Source organism: Ictalurus punctatus, chromosome 7, assembly GCF_001660625.3.
Source record: "Ictalurus punctatus breed USDA103 chromosome 7, Coco_2.0, whole genome shotgun sequence".
NCBI classification, from domain to species: Eukaryota; Metazoa; Chordata; class Actinopteri; order Siluriformes; family Ictaluridae; genus Ictalurus; species Ictalurus punctatus.
This window is the reverse complement of record NC_030422.2, coordinates 28,930,100-28,945,544: the sequence shown is the minus strand read 5'-3', so window position 1 is coordinate 28,945,544 and position 15,445 is coordinate 28,930,100. Positions and strand designations below refer to the sequence as shown.

The following is a 15,445-nucleotide window of genomic DNA, read 5'->3' as shown; positions in this document are numbered from 1 at the left end:
CTAAAGAGGAAGCGCCTCTTCTCTGAGGCGCCGAAGAAGCGTGTGTGTTGTGTAAATATGGCGGCGCACTGTAGCTCCATCATGCGTCTCCGGACTCTGTGCAACCTTGGGAGGAAAACCTTTTATATCACAAGCGGACCCGGTTTGGACCGGACCGGTGTGAGCCTGTACAGGACCCGAGCTGGAACCGCTCAGAACCGCGGAGAACCTGCCACCGACACGGACAGAGGTAGTGCTACAACCCGGCCGCGATACCGGCACACCACCATGGCTGTGTCCCAAATGACATGTAGTGCACTGTGTAGAGTTCTCTAGTATCCAGTGTGAGGGTTTTCTGTGTGATTAATGCCGCGAGGCTCTGATATTTTCAAGCATGTTTGATTTGCCTGCTGATGAATCACATAATGTGAAACCCCCTGTGATTAGTCGCAGCTATGAGAAACAGCCAATAAGAGTTCAAGAGGACAACAAATTGATCGTACAGTGTCCTCCACTAATATTGGCACCCTTGGTAAATATGACCAAAGAAGGCTGTGAGAGATTGTCTTTATCGTTTAACCTTTCGATCAAAAAGTTCACTACATTGTTTGCTCTCATGGATAGCAAACTAATATATATATATATATATATATATATATATATATATATATATATATATATATATATATATATATATATATATATATATCTTTGTTAAATATAGGTGTGCAACAATTATTGGCATCCTTTTAGTCAGTACTTTGTGCTACGTCCCTTTACCTCTTAGTCTTCTCTTATAATGCTTGATGAGGTTGGAGAATACATGGCAAGGGATCTGAGACCGTTCCTCCATACAGAATCTCTCCAGGTCCCTCAGATTTCAACGCTCTTCTTCAGTTCACCCCACAGGTTCTCTATGGGGTTCAGGTCAGGGGACTGGGATGGTCATGGTAGGACCTTGATTTTGTGGGCAGTAAACCATTTTTGTGTTGATTTTGATGATGTTTTGGATCATTGTCCTGCTGGAAGATCCAACCACGGCCCATTTGAAGCTTTCTGTCAGAGGCGGTCAGGTTTTCATTTAATATCTGTTGATATTTGATAGAGTCCATGATGCCATGTATCCTAACAAAATGTCCAGGTCCTCTGGCAGAAAAACAGCCCCAAAACATTAAAGATCCACCTCCATATTTAACCGTGGGCATGAGGTACTTTTCCATACGGCTACCTCTCTGTGTGCTCCAAAACCACCTCTGGTGTTTATTACCAAAAAAGCTCTATTTTGGTTTCATCTGACCATAGAACCCGATCCCATTTGAAGTTCCAGTAGTGTCGGCACACTGAACACGCTCGAGTTTGTTTTTGGATGAGAGTAGAGGCTTTTTTCTTGAAACCCTCCCAAACAACTTGTGGCGATGGAGGTGACTTCAGATTGTAGTTTTGGAGACGTTCTGACCCCAAGATGCAACTAACTTCTGCAGTTCTCCAGCTGTGATCTTTGGAGATTTTTTGGCCACTCGAACCGTCCTCTTCACAGTGCATTGAGACGATATAGACACACGTCCAATTCCAGGTTGATTCATGACATTTCCAGTTGACTGGAACTTCTTAATTATTGCCCTGATGGTGGAAATGGGCATCTTCAATGCTTGTGATATTTTCTTATAGACACGTCCCATTTTGTGAAGCTCAACAACCTTTTACTGCACATCACAGCTATATTCCTCAGTCTAATAATAACTGTTGTGGCTAAAACACAATGCTTGATTTGTAATGCCTCACCTAAAGCTCTACTTGCCTACTCTACTGTTTATTTCACCAGGCCAGTCTGACCTGCTCATGGAGTTCCCAGAACCAAAGAATCTCCTACATTCAACCCTGTCTCGATCCCTGGGACAGTCGAATATCTCTCGATACATCCAGTACAGCTGCACAGACGGAGATGTGAAGGTACAGGCGGAATAAGCGCTTGTACAAGTGTACTAATTCATTTAAACCTATTAACAGCTATAAATATCCCAAATAGAAATTGAGCACAGAAAATGACAGATTTCTTTTTGTTTTTGTTGTGGTAGAGGGCGACCGTTACATTGTTCTGGCCTCAGAGGATCGAAGTAGAGGGATTCGGATCACGGAAACAGGAGGCGGAACGACGCGCTGCAGCAGCTGCCTGCCATAGGCTGAGGGTGAGTAGAGGCCCCGCCCCTTTTTCATTCTTAAAACCTACAGCAGCAGTCTCGTGCGCGTTGCGTTTTTAGCAGCTGTTGAGTCGAGGATAAAGCCACGGAATGAAAGGTGAGCTGTACCGTCATGTTTATCGTAAGAGTTTATCGTTTATTTCTAATTTTAAAAAATAAATAATACAGTGTGATGTGAAAATTAGTAACAGCTTCACTTGTCAAGCTTTCGACAAAATCCTATTAGTTTTTTCATATCAGCACTTAAATGAATGAATGAATGAATGCATGCATGCATGCATGCATGCATGCCCGCCCGCCCGCCCGCCCAAGTTTGAAAGCAGCATAAAGAAGTAACCGTTGGAGATTTGGACTCCAGACGTGTCTTGCTTGATTGCTGACTCAACCTGTACTGTGTTCTGTGTGAACAGGAACTGGGAGTTCTGGGTCCTAGGAACCAGCTTCCCACACAGAGACTGGCCCGGGAGTCTGGTTGGCGCTCGTTTGTCTGCGAGGATGAAGACGAAGACCCGAGCGTGTGTAAAAGCATGGAGCTACGACGAACCACGAGCAGCAGGATGAGAAGAGCCGCGGGAAACCTGGAGTAGGCCGTTTGATTTATTTACCCTCAAGCCACGACTTTGGCCTTTTCACTTCCGGCTCATTTAAGTGTCTTACAAACGGTGACCTTTTTAATCTTTTTAAACTTAAAGTAGAATCTAAAGGGAATATTTACATGAATTTCCGAATTTTCTCAGCGTTTGGTTTATCCGACTTTTTTTTATTATTATTATTTTAATGACGGCGTGTAATTTAAATAGAGACTTTTTTTTTTCTTGAATAGTCATGATATTGATATTAAACATTTTCTTCTTTTTTTGTTTAAAAATTTTCCAAATTCTAAAACTTTTTTGTTTTTATGTCCAGTTTTTTTCTTTTTTTATTATTATTATTTTTTTTAATGTAGTCTCTGTAGATTTTTCAGACTCCGCTGTATGCTTGCCTTGAGTGTATTTATTGTCTGTTGGGTGCAGGGTGGTGGAAGAGGATCCGAAGGTCTCGGAGGCGCTCGGGATCTTCTCGAAGCCGAAGGCGCTTTTGGCGAGGGTTATTCAAGTGGCCACGACGTCTGAAAGCGTCAACGTAAGTTAAAGGAGCACGCTAAACAGGTCACGTCGAGTCATTATGTTAGGTTTGGGAACAGTCAGGAGTATCCTTATGTAACTGACAGTACAGGTTGTTTATGCAGGGAATAAACCGTATGGAAACGTGCTGTCGGCGTGGTGCGATACGGTCCTGCACGTCCCAGAGTGTTTTATTCCACTTATACCACTTTTATATCGGTATATTAGCCTGTAAACCTGAGCTTTTATGATCGTAGAGGTTAAATAAATCTATCATTGATGCGGCACTTTTTGATGCCATGTCTTTTAAGCTTATTAATCCGTGTTATTTTAAAACCCCTGTTGAGGTCACATGACCAGTCCCTTTCGTGTCCTAACTGTGTGTGATGTTTTGTCAGGAGCTGCTGCAGTACAAGACCGTTGGAGGGAAGGTGAAGGAGTGTGAACTCACTCTGCGCTGGCCCGCGGAGATGAGCTTTACCGGCCGCGGCCGCCGCAGACTGGAGGCTGAAACGCGAGCAGCGGCGCTCGCCTGCCTCAGACTTAAGGTGTGTAGAATCGTGTTCGTATTAGATAACATATTTCCGCGTTGATTCTTTTGAGGTATCTGACATCGCGTCTCTACAGCCTCTTCGCAACCAGCTAATCCACCAGGGAAGGGATAAGACCTGGTGTGAAATCGTTTATCATGTTTCAAAATGATGGAGAAACAACGACAAAATATTACGGGATTAATAGATGAAGTACTTTTATTATTAGTCCAGCTTTAATTTGTAGGTTGTTAATGTGACCACTTCAGTAATCTGGCAGGATTAGATCATTAGTGTGTATGTAACAGACTCGTTTACAATTTATCAGACATGTATTTAATGTATTGTGAATTTTTATTTATTTATTTATTTATTTTAAGCTATAGTTTAAAAGGCAAGATTACAATAAACTAGCTTAAAAGCCAGGACCTAAGCTTTTGGCGAAGGTTTTAAAGAGTAGGTCTGTGTGAAATATGGCGCTTTTAGGAGCTGGACTTGCTGGATGAGCAGAATAATCCTCTCACACATGCCATGTACAACCAAGAGGAGGTGAAGGAGGCAGGAGTGCGAGAAAAGAGGCCGTGCCGCTTGGAGATCCCGGACAGTCTGGAGCGCAGGATCAGAGATCATTTATCGCAGGTTTGTGCCTTTACAGTGTATCTGGGCAAACAGAGAAGCTACCAAGGAACCATTAGGATTCGAGCTGCTTTTGGGATTAATGCTGTTTTTATAGAGCGAAACGTGAATCTGTCTATACACGAGCAGGAACAATTACGACCTGGATGAACAAATGTGGGAATTTGATCCACTAAATGAAATAAAAACGGGATTAATCGAAATCGTGCCGCAGCTCCACATAAATGTTGACCAGTGTTGGAGTTTAAAAAAAAAAAACAAGTTGGGAAAGTTCACAAATTCATGAATTTTGTTTTGTAGAGACAGAGCAAAACAATTTTTAGATGAATTAAAAATGTTGATTTCTGTTATTGAGTAGTATCCAGTGGAGGAGGCGGTGCAGAAACTGTGGGCAGAGCGAGCTGACCAGAGGCAGTCCTCTTCCTTTAACGAGGACGATGTCAAAGGTGATAACGACGAGGATTCTATGCTCGACGTGATCACTGGCAAGCCGTACCGCCCTCTGAACCCCGAGGAGGCGGAGTTCCTGAGTGACAGCCTTCTGAAGCAGTGGGAGAGGGCAGGGCCGGCTCGGGGGGCGGAGCTTCCTGTAGACACTCATCGGGATCGTCTGGTGGAGGCGGTGGAGGCGTCACGGGTGGTGCTGGTGGCTGGAGAGACGGGCTGCGGGAAGACGACGAGGATCCCGCGTTTCCTGCTAGAGGGCCGTGTGAGGGGCGGAGCCGGGGCTCACTGCAACATCCTGGTCACGCAGCCGCGCAGGATCAGCGCAGTCTCGGTGGCTGAGCGTGTCGCCAATGAGATGGGCCCCGCCCTCAGGCCCTGTGTCGGCTACCAGGTATAGCGTAATTATTTAGCTCTTCAGATGAGACTTTGGGTTTATTTACATTGTAAGTATTTTACCGATGTGCTTAGTTTCCTGAAACTGAACCCCAAGCAGTGACGTAGCTAACATTCTTGTGAGAAATCTGGGGTAGTTAAAAATTCTCTCTGCAGGTTCGGTTAGAGTCTCGTCCCCCAGAGGCCAGCGGTGGCGCGCTCCTCTTCCTCACCGTGGGCGTCCTGCTGAGGAAGCTGCGGTCGAATCCATGGCTGCGCGGCGTGAGTCATGTGATGGTGGACGAGGTGCACGAACGAGACGTAAACACGGACGTGTTGCTGGCCCTGCTGCGTCGCGCCCTTACCCACAATCCTGAGCTGCGCGTGGTACTGATGAGCGCCAGCGGAGACACGCAGCGCCTTGCCTCCTACTTTGATGAGTGTCCTGTAGTGCACGTCCCCGGCTTCATGCACCCTGTGAGACAGAGATACCTGGAGGAGGTGCTGAGGGAGATGGGGAGACCAGCGAATAAGGCCAACACCCAGGTGAGGAAATGATGCAGCTAGACAGGTTTCAAAAGAAGCAGAGTGAGCAGGATATACAGGGAAGGCAAGGAGCAGTGCTGAGAGATATGTTATGTAGGGATAGAGGTAAGACAAGGGGAGTGGTGAGACGGGTATAAATGTGGGAAAATGGAAATGTGTGATACAGATGAGGAACGTGACAGTGAGACAGATATACAGGTGAGAAAAGAGAAATAAATGAGAGAGCTATGCAGGTGAGAAATGGGAAATAGATGACTGATAGACAGGTGAGTAAAAGGGAAAGGGCCGAGACAGGTATACAGGTAAGACAATGGAAAGAAGTGAGACATATATATATATATATATATATATATGTATGGGTGAGAGAAGGGAGAGTGAGACGGATGTACAGGTGAGAGAAGAGAGGGTGAGACAGATATGTACGGGTGAGAGAAGGGAGAGCGAGACGGATGTACGGGTGCGAGAAGGGAGAGTGAGACAGATATGTATGGGTGAGAGAAGAAAGGGCAAGACAGATATGTACGGGTGAGAGAAGAGAGAGCGAGACAGATGTACGGGTGAGAGAAGAGAGAGCGAGACAGATGTACGGGTGAGAGAAGGGAGAGCGAGACAGATATAGAGGTGAGAATTGCACCATAATAAACACTAAGAGTTTGCTTCACTGTTTATGCATTAAGAAGGAACAGGATGATCCGACCCCTGACCTCGACTTAGTGGCCGACGTGATCGATCACATTCACACTCGTGGAGAGCCAGGTAAACAAACACACACACACACACACACACACACGTCTTCATTCTATCTCTTTTAAACATCTGTTTTACATTACAACCAGGTGTGTTTTATTTTTATTTTTTTAATATTCCTGCCCCACCTTGTGTCTTCTGTCCTTGTTTCCGGGCTGTTCAGGGGCGGTGCTGTGTTTTCTGCCCGGCTGGCAGGACATTAAAGCCTTGCAGCAGAAGCTGGAGGAGAAGCACGCCTTCAAATTGGGCTCACAGCTCATCTTACCATGTAACAACACTGTTTATCACTCCAGTTCATCTACTCCTTCCTTCTCTACCTCACTTAAACATGAACTCTTTTTCTCTAACATCGTACCAAATATATGCCATCTGCGATACAACACCGCGTGATGCGTTCCTAAACCTTAAACATATACAGTTGAGCTGTGAAAAGATTCGAATGTACCTTTTTTATATTATGATTTATATACAAAAATAAAAGTCTAAAAGGTAAACCTGGAAGAAAACTGAGAGGAGAGGAAAGGAAAACTGAGAGCCACTATTGACTGTATTTAATAGCTATAAAAACCTCAGATGAACCTGAACACCCTGATAGAATCATTTTACAGGACATTTTGTTTAAAGAAAAGACGTTTTTCAGTCAGCAATGCCTTATAGCATTAAAATGAACCAACCTTTGTTTATCCCCCCCCCCCCCCCCCCCCCCCTTAGTGCATTCCAGCATGTCTGTAGCAGATCAGCAGGTTGTGTTCAAGCGCCCCCCAGAGGGCCAGCGCAAAATTGTCCTGGCAACCAACATCGCAGAGACGTCCATCACCATCAATGACATAGTGCACGTTGTGGACCTGGGCACTCAGAAAGAGCAGAGCTACGATCCCAGGACCAAGGTGAGATGAGTCATGCTCTAAGAGGAGAAGACTCATGGCTTAAATGGTTTTTGCATTTGAATTAAAGAAATGCTTGAGCTAAAAAAAAAAACTATTAACGTCGCACAACGCTGATTGTTTCAATGCCGTTCATTTCATTGACTTTGAGAAATTCTTTCGAGGTCTTTTCTCGATTTTTATTTATTTATTTTTTTCTGCCAAAGTAAACTGTTGAAGTAATCTTGAAATTCTTTCTGCACAGGTCTCCTGTTTGGACACGGTCTGGATCTCTCGCTCAAATGTCATTCAGCGCCGTGGGAGGGCGGGTCGATGCCAACCTGGCCACGCCTATCACTTGTTTCCCCGGAAACAACTCGATGCCATGACCAAGTTTCCCATCCCGGAGATTCTGCGCACCCCCCTGGAGAGCCTGGTGGTTCAGGCCAAGATCCACAGTCCTCAGAGTAAGGTATGTGCTGTGGGCTGTACCAAAAACCTTCGGGGGGGGTCATGGGGGTTGTCTGAGGAGATGAGTTGTATGTTATTTATTTATTTCATTTAAGTTTTAGATTTGCAAATACCTTATGCAGACTAAAACCTCTCTGCTTTCGTATGTAGCATTTATTTGTTTATTTATTTAACTAATATAGGCTGTAGACTTCCTGTCCCAGGTGATGGACTCTCCAGAACAAGGTTCAGTGAGAGAAGCCGTGAAGACGCTGCAGGAGATCGGTGAGGATACACAACAGTCTGGGCATGTTGTTCTGAATATTAACCCAAGTTCAAGTTAGATGACCTTCGCGTATTTCTCTGTAGGTGTGTTGGACATGTCGGAGTGCCTGACTCCGCTGGGGGAGCGTGTGGCATGTATGTCATGTGACCCACGCTTGGGGAAGCTCCTGGTTCTGTCCTGTCTTTTCCGCTGTGTCCTGCCCATGCTGTCTGTGGCAGCCTGTCTAACCCGAGACCCGTTTCACAACAGCCTGCAAAACCGCTCCACAGTCACCAAGGTCTCGCACACGCATTCATATGTCCTCCCATGTATGCTTTTCGTCGACCTTTTGCGTTCTGTTAGGGTCAAAGTTACAACATCACAAGCACACTTCTCTTGATTTTCCCAACATAAAGCTTTGTGAGGTTGGCTTGGTTTCTGTAATGAACCGTACAAGCATTAGTTGTATAAATATCAACAGGGACTGAATCAGTGGAACAGAACATCAGGATTAAATTACAGCTACACTATACCTACAGTGGTGCCTGTATGTCTATATGACCTAACACATCAGATTTATACACAAGTCCTAAAAGTGGATTAAAAAAAAACCCCAATTAAACAAATGAGACAAAAATATTATACTTGGTCGTTTATTTCATTGAGGAATTATTATTATTATTATTATTATTATTATTATTATTATTATTTTTACAGATATTACATATTTGCGAGTGGTAAAAGTATGTGAAGCTTCGTTTTCAGTATCTGGTGTGAGCCCCTTGTGCATCAATAACTGCAATTAAATGTTTACGGTAACTGTTGATCAGTCCTGCACATCGGCTTGGAGGAGTTTTATCCCGTTCCTCAGTGCAGAACAGATTCAACTCTGGGATGTTGGTGGGTTTCATCACATGAACTGCTTGCTTCAGGTCTTTCCACAAGATTTCTATTGGATTCAGGTCAGGACTTTGACTTGGCCGTTCCAAAACATGAACTTTATTCTTCTTTAACCGTTCTGTGGTAGAACGACTCGTGTGTTTAGGATCGTTGTCTTGCCGCATGACCTACTTTCTCTTCAGATTCAGTTCACAGACCGATGTTCTGACATTTTCCTTTAGAATTCGCTGGTATAACTCATAATTCACTGTTCCATCAATGATGGAAAGCCATGACACTACCACCACCATGGTTCACAGATAGGATAAAGTTCTGGAATGCAGAATGCAGTGTTTTCCTTTCCACACTTTCAGTCATCACTGTATTATAGCTAAAACCATAATCTGTTATTAATCTCTCTCGGCAGGCTAAAGGGGCTCTGAGTGGCTCCAGCTGCAGTGATTACCTGGTGTTCAGTCGAGCAGTACAGGGTTGGCGAGAGCTGCAGGACAGACGCGGACGGCTGGAGTATTTGGACTCGCACAGTCTTTCAGCAGCCAGTCTGCGTTTTATACACGGCAAGTCACTTTCATTCAACCCAAATACTCTTTTAATACCCGATCATGCTACTGACCTGTCGCCAATTAACCTCCAGCTGTTTCTTTTCAGTAACACTTACTTTTCCAGCCTTTTTTGCCCCATTCGTACTATTTTTGAGACGTGTTGTGGCCACCAAATTCAAAATTCCGTAAAAAAAATTTTTCTTAAAGCGGTACATTTCCTCAGTTTAAACACGTGATATGTTTTATGTTCTATTGTGAATAACATATGGCTTTATGTGATTTGCAAATCACGGCATTCTGTTTTTATTTACATTTTACACAGCGTCCCAACTTTTTTGGAATTGGGGTTGTATTTGACCATGCCTTGTATTTGTGCAAGAACAAAAGATGTATTACAAAACATCATCTATATTTTATAGTGTGTGTGTGTGTGTGTGTGTGTGTGTGTGTGTGTGTGTGTGTGTGTGTGTGTGTGTGTAGGTTTAACTCAGCAGTTCAGTGAGAATCTGGCTGAGGCGGAGCTAGTCACACACTCTGCCAAGTGTCTCCGCCCTTCATCGTTACTCAATCAGCACAGCAATCAGGAGGAGCTTCTTAAAGCTGTGCTACTGGCAGGGTTTTACCCCAACCTCATCCAGGTATCTATTACACACACACACACACACACACACACACACACACACCACATGTAGCCTATTTACACTATGTAGCTAGTAGGGGTTTACACCAAGCCACACAGTAACACTATTGGGGGGGGTTCTTACTGTGATGTTTTAAAATAAAATGTAATCCACTTTTGAGCATTTAAGCCCCCACGGTTTACTTTTAGTCCTCCTAAGTCTATGAAAACACACTTCCTAGACTTTTAGCCTTGTGTTGCTTTGTGGAGGAAAATGTCAATTATAGCATGCTTTTTGTTTTTGTAGACATTCATACATTTACAGAAGACAGTTAGAATAAGGCTGTTGCGTTAAGGCCATATTGTAGTGAGCACAAGTGGTTAACGGAAAGCCTTTTAGGATTCATGGGGTGTAGGTCTGTGGCAGTACATTATAACGATATGATGATTCTTTTGAATATTCAAATTCGTGTCATTCATACAGTTTTAAAAGAACTCGACGTCAGACCCTCAGGTGCTCATTAATAAGCGTCACCGAGTGACCTCACGTTGTGGTGATGCGATTACAGCAGCGTTCATGTGACATTTATTCGGTTTGAGGTCTGAATGCTCTGCTGAACCAGATCCTTCTCCCGATCATGTGACTTTCAGGTGAAGAGAGGCGTCGTAAGCAAAGGGGGCAGGTTCCGTCCTAACGACCTGTCTTACCGCACTCAGAGTGGGCCTGTGTTACTCCACCGCTCCTCCGTCAACAGGTAACCGAGTCACTCCATTAGCACGCTGCGCTAACTCTCTACATATTAGTTCTATTTTAGCCAAATAGTTATAAAAAGACATGAAAGTGCCATATTAAAAAAAAAACAAAAAAACAATACATTATAATAAGTGCTCAATAGTGAAGTCTGTGCAAATGTCCCATAAAGGCTGTGTGTGTGTGTGTGTGTGTGTGTGTGTGTGTGTGTGTGTGTGTGTGTGTGTGTGTGTGTGTGTGTGTGTGTGTGTGTGTGTGTGTGTGTGTGTGTGTGTGTGTGTGTGTGTGTGTGTGTTTATTCAGGGCCGAGCGAAAGCTTCCCAGTCGCTGGCTCACGTTCTTCTCTGCAATTAAATCGAATGGCAGCGTCTTCATCAGAGACTCGTCTGCAGTCCATCCGCTGGCCCTCCTCCTCCTCACGGACTGTAACCTGATCGAGCGTGGTAAAATAACATACGCACACACTGCAAGGAGAGATGCACACATTCTGAGAGAGAGAGAATGAGAGAGATGCACAGGCACCCAGAGTGTAAGATACACAGACACACCTAAAGAGAGAGAGAGAGAGATTGAGATTAATACAAATAAAGAGATAGAAATGCATACAGAGGGGAAAAAGAAAGAGAGAGAGAGAGAGAGAGATGTACACAGACAAAGAGCAAGAGAGACGTGCATTCCGAGAGGGGCACATTTCACACACACAGAAAAAGAGAGAGCGAGAGATGTGCACTCAGAGAAAGAGATTAATGCAGACAGACAAAGATATGCACAGAGAGAGAGAGAGAGAGTGAGATGCACATTTCACACTCTCACACAGAGATGCACAGAGAGAGAGAGAGAGATGTCCACTCCGAGAAAAATGCAGACAGAGATGTACAGAGAGAGAGAGAGAGATGTCCACTCCGAGAAAAATGCAGACAGAGAAAGATATGCACGCAGGCACAGAGAGAAAGAAAGAGAACGAGAGACCCACATTGAGAGAGAAGGAAAGATCGAGAGAGAGACATAAAAAGAGAGAGAGAGAATGAATGAGACACAGACAGATACAGACAGACACACGAAGACTTGTTTAAGACCATCCTCCTGTCTCTCTCCTGCAGCGTATGGCGATCGGGTGGAGGTAACCATGCCGGGCCGTTCTCTCGTACGGTGGGAGCTGTCTGCTCAGGGCTGGGAGGTGCTGTGGGCGTTACGCACCTCTCTGCAGGCTATGCTTCACCGTAACCTCCGACCTTTAACCTCTGGCTGTAGTGTCGAAGAGAACAGCACTCAAGACAGCCAGCTCATCTCTTTATTAGTGGACCTTCTGAACAGCACAGAGCCGGATTCTAACACTGCAGACTACAGTGATCTGGAATGATGAAGCGCTTTCGAGACCCCCCCCACCCCCCCTTCATTATGCAAAACTCGCACTTTCGCATGTATTCAATGGGTACTGGATATCCACACATGTTCATAACTTTACAGCACTGCAGCGATGATGACATTTTAATGAAATCCTTGAAAAGCATAAAGTAAATATTACAGCGTGTGTGAATTTCATTTGTATGTAAAATAAAATGCACATTATTCTTTATTTAATGAATCGACATTTAAGAAAGACTAAAACTGTATGCATTGAGGTTCTTTGAGAGTATGAGCTTTATTTATTGTATTGTTGTTGTTTTTGTTAAGCTAGAGTTCTTCCTGGTTGAGGAATGCTCATAAGTGATTTAATTTATTACATTGATTTGATTTATAATTAATGCTACAATATAACCATGTTGAACCGTTAAACTTGATGGTTTATGGTGCATTTTCTTATTAATGATGAAGGCTAGAGACTGAGGGCTATATTCAATACAGACTCTGTGCACATTAGTATACAGACCTCAGATATAACTACGCACTTGATCGCTATTCAGACGGGCGTCTGACTCTGAAATCTGAATCACTGAAAAATCGGATCATTTGCATACTCTGAATACAGAGTCCAGAAAATCGACTGATGTAACAGGACAGAATACAGCCTCAGAAGCTACATTCAGAGGAAGCATTTTAATTAATAAGAATACTATTTTCAGATTCCTCATGTTTATGCCAGGGTGGCTGATCAGGGGAACTCTTTAATGAAGCGCAGTTGGAAACTCTCCAGCCTCTGCAGCACGTCCTTCATGGTGTTCTCTGGAGTCGCTAGGCAAATCCTTTAGAGGAAAAGTACAGTACATGCACGTGTTCAGTTAAGAGACCGTACAAGGCCGAGTGCTCAGACAGTGCATAAAAACTGAGCACACGTTAATGATCAAGGTCAATAGAAACACCACTGGTAAATTAGCATGGTTCGTCGTATTCTAATCTAATCAAGATTGGACCTTGGTTCTATCAGACTGAAGGCATCAAGAGCACCTGATGTGATGGGTTCCTTCTTTTTGCCCGTGCACACATCCAGCTCCCACACACAAGCCTTCTTCCTCCAGCAAACGCAAACTGTACAGCAAGTCTGGCTCCAGCTGCTTCTCCTACACACATAAATACCACATTCAGTTCAAATAGTGGGGCTTGAAAAGTACAATAGCCAAATGATGATGGCTAATTTACATAGCACGGTGATCACGATGTACTGTAAAGTGTCTGGCGTACATCGGAAATTCTACAACATACTATACTAACTCCTCTCACCATATTAAACGAGTCACATGTACGACAGAAAGTCGCAGGGAGTCATCCGAATTTCCTGAAGCTCACACGACGAAGAAAGTAAGTCAATTGTGATTTTAATGAAATTATCATTAGAAAGTCATTAACGGTCTTGTGCTATACGTCTAGATGCTAATCACCCACATTTTACATATTCTATACTTCTATGTTGTACAGCTTAATCTTGTTGCAGAGAAACGTTATAGCACAAGAGAGTGTTGCCTGGACATTTTTGAATGGTTCGATGCATGGAATCCCTCAAATCTGTATATAAACTAAATTAAAGCAAGTTTAAGACATTTAAACAAGATTTAAATCCAGATCTGGTTTTAATATATGTACTGTAAGGTGTTACCACAAATATGTTCTATTAGTTATTGACATATGATCGGTTGGGTGCAATTTGGTGTCGTTAGTGATTGTAGTATATTTGGCTGTCTGACCTTGGCATGTTTTATTACAGACTGGGACAAATGCAGACGTGGGAAGGCAAATATTCCTCCATTTACTGGCTGACAGCTGATTCCAGGTAGGCCACTGAGAACCTCCAGGGTCTTCTGGGCGTTATTCCTTATTGCCCTCCTAATTGACTGAACCTCCTGGGGAAAGTCAAGTTTAAAATGAGAAGGATACTTTTGAAAATGTTTGAAAAAGGTTTTTTTTTTTTTTTTTTTTTTAAACAATGTCCTAATGAAAGAAAATGATTGCATTATAACACATCTCACTTGAGTGTAGAGGTCATACGACGGCTGTGTGGGTTGTGGAGGGTCAACCATCAAATCCACAGCGATTTGTCCGCCCACCGAGGCACAAACTGTCAAGTTGAAGTAGTTGTAGACATATGGAAGCACTAAAGGGTCAAGGTTCACCAACTCCAAGTAGCCTCCACGCAGACCAGACCTGACCACACAAGGGGTTTTGCAGATCAGTTGTCCATTGCTGATTGACTAATTGATTGATTTTAATCCTCAGACAGGTACATTTTTACATGTCCCTTACGAAGGATTCTGAACTCAATGAATTTAGACACTATATGAGTTCAAATGTGAATTGGATGTATTTCAGTAATATATTAATGCACTTTTTTTTCATTCTAGTGCAGGTTTAATCCAGTTTATACTGCTGTTGAATTCGTGATTGGTTAGGAGATCTGACAGGTTTAAATCACAGGTTTACGTTGCTTTAAGTACTCATTCTGATGTGTTATTGTTTCTATAGTAACAACTCAAAGGGACTATAGTATAGTGGCATAAAGATTGTGTTGTTATTTTTGTATAACAGCAAACCAAACATATTTTATTCCTTACTTAAAGAAAGTTAAACACCGACTTTCAGACCTTTTTAATATACTGTTTTATATCCAAAAGTAAGAGCTGCAGGACTACTTATTTTTACTAGTGGAAAATGACACAGTAAGTCTGACCTCAACTTCTCTGAATTTAAGAGGATGGACAAAAGTATGTGAACAGCTGACCGTCCCATCCGTACGTGGTTCTTCCCCAAACTGTTGCCACAAAGTTTAAAGCACACAGTTGTAGAGAAAGTGTTTGTATTCTGTAGCATTATAATTTCCCTTCACTGGAGCTAAGAACCCTGAACCTGTTCCAACTATGACAATGCCCCTGTGAATAAAACAAGCTCCATGAAGATATGGTTTCCAAGGTTGGAGTGGGAAGAACTTGAGTGTCCTGAACAGATCCCTGACCTCAGCTCCACTTAACATGAACTTTGGGATGAACTGGAATGCTGATTGTGCCCCAGGTCTTGTCACCCAACATCCCCATGAACATGTATGAAACATACTCTCCCATGACACTCTTG

General features: G+C 43.4%; 2 protein-coding genes across 8 annotated transcripts in view; one reads left to right on the top strand and one right to left on the bottom strand.

Moving 5' to 3' along the window:
* On the top strand, nt 1-12,857 carry dhx30 (DEAH (Asp-Glu-Ala-His) box helicase 30). Of its 3 annotated transcripts, none has more exons than XM_017472206.3 (20): nt 1-229; nt 1,802-1,929; nt 2,055-2,165; nt 2,588-2,760; nt 3,191-3,299; nt 3,679-3,828; nt 4,297-4,449; nt 4,805-5,284; nt 5,443-5,811; nt 6,492-6,567; nt 6,722-6,826; nt 7,270-7,445; nt 7,687-7,893; nt 8,075-8,156; nt 8,241-8,434; nt 9,443-9,593; nt 10,059-10,216; nt 10,849-10,952; nt 11,252-11,391; nt 12,049-12,857. In XM_017472206.3, the coding sequence occupies exons 1-20, from the start codon at nt 58-60 to the stop codon at nt 12,306-12,308; spliced, it is 3,498 nt and encodes a 1,165-aa protein (XP_017327695.3). In that variant the 5' UTR covers nt 1-57; the 3' UTR covers nt 12,309-12,857. The 3 variants fall into 3 exon arrangements, with proteins under 3 accessions (XP_017327695.3, XP_017327694.3, XP_053537567.1); XM_017472205.3 differs by having other exon boundaries at nt 6,489-6,567; XM_053681592.1 differs by lacking the exons at nt 1-229; nt 1,802-1,929; nt 2,055-2,165 and adding an exon at nt 2,196-2,274 and having other exon boundaries at nt 6,489-6,567.
* Nucleotides 12,572-15,445, bottom strand: part of LOC108267788 (alanine aminotransferase 2) — a 12,162-nt gene continuing 9,288 nt past the window's right edge. For all 5 annotated transcript variants that reach the window (XM_053681593.1, XM_053681594.1, XM_053681595.1 and 2 more), the window contains 5 exons: nt 15,428-15,445; nt 14,350-14,524; nt 14,068-14,223; nt 13,334-13,446; nt 12,572-13,131 (listed from right to left, as the gene is read on the bottom strand). The exon at nt 15,428-15,445 is cut by the window's right edge and continues 119 nt beyond it. In XM_053681593.1, coding sequence (XP_053537568.1) covers nt 13,041-13,131; nt 13,334-13,446; nt 14,068-14,223; nt 14,350-14,524; nt 15,428-15,445 — 553 coding nt within the window. In that variant the 3' untranslated portion in view covers nt 12,572-13,040. The remainder of the gene's footprint in view (nt 13,132-13,333; nt 13,447-14,067; nt 14,224-14,349; nt 14,525-15,427) is intronic.

Coding starts and splice junctions, on each gene's coding strand:
- dhx30 (XM_017472205.3), top strand. CDS start 58: ATGGCGGCGCACTGTAGCTCCATCATGCGTCTCCGGACTCTGTGCAAC. Junction 2,166..2,587: donor CTGCCTGCCATAGGCTGAGG/GTGAGTAGAGGC, acceptor CTGTGTGAACAG/GAACTGGGAGTTCTGGGTCC. Junction 7,894..8,074: donor TCCACAGTCCTCAGAGTAAG/GTATGTGCTGTG, acceptor TAACTAATATAG/GCTGTAGACTTCCTGTCCCA.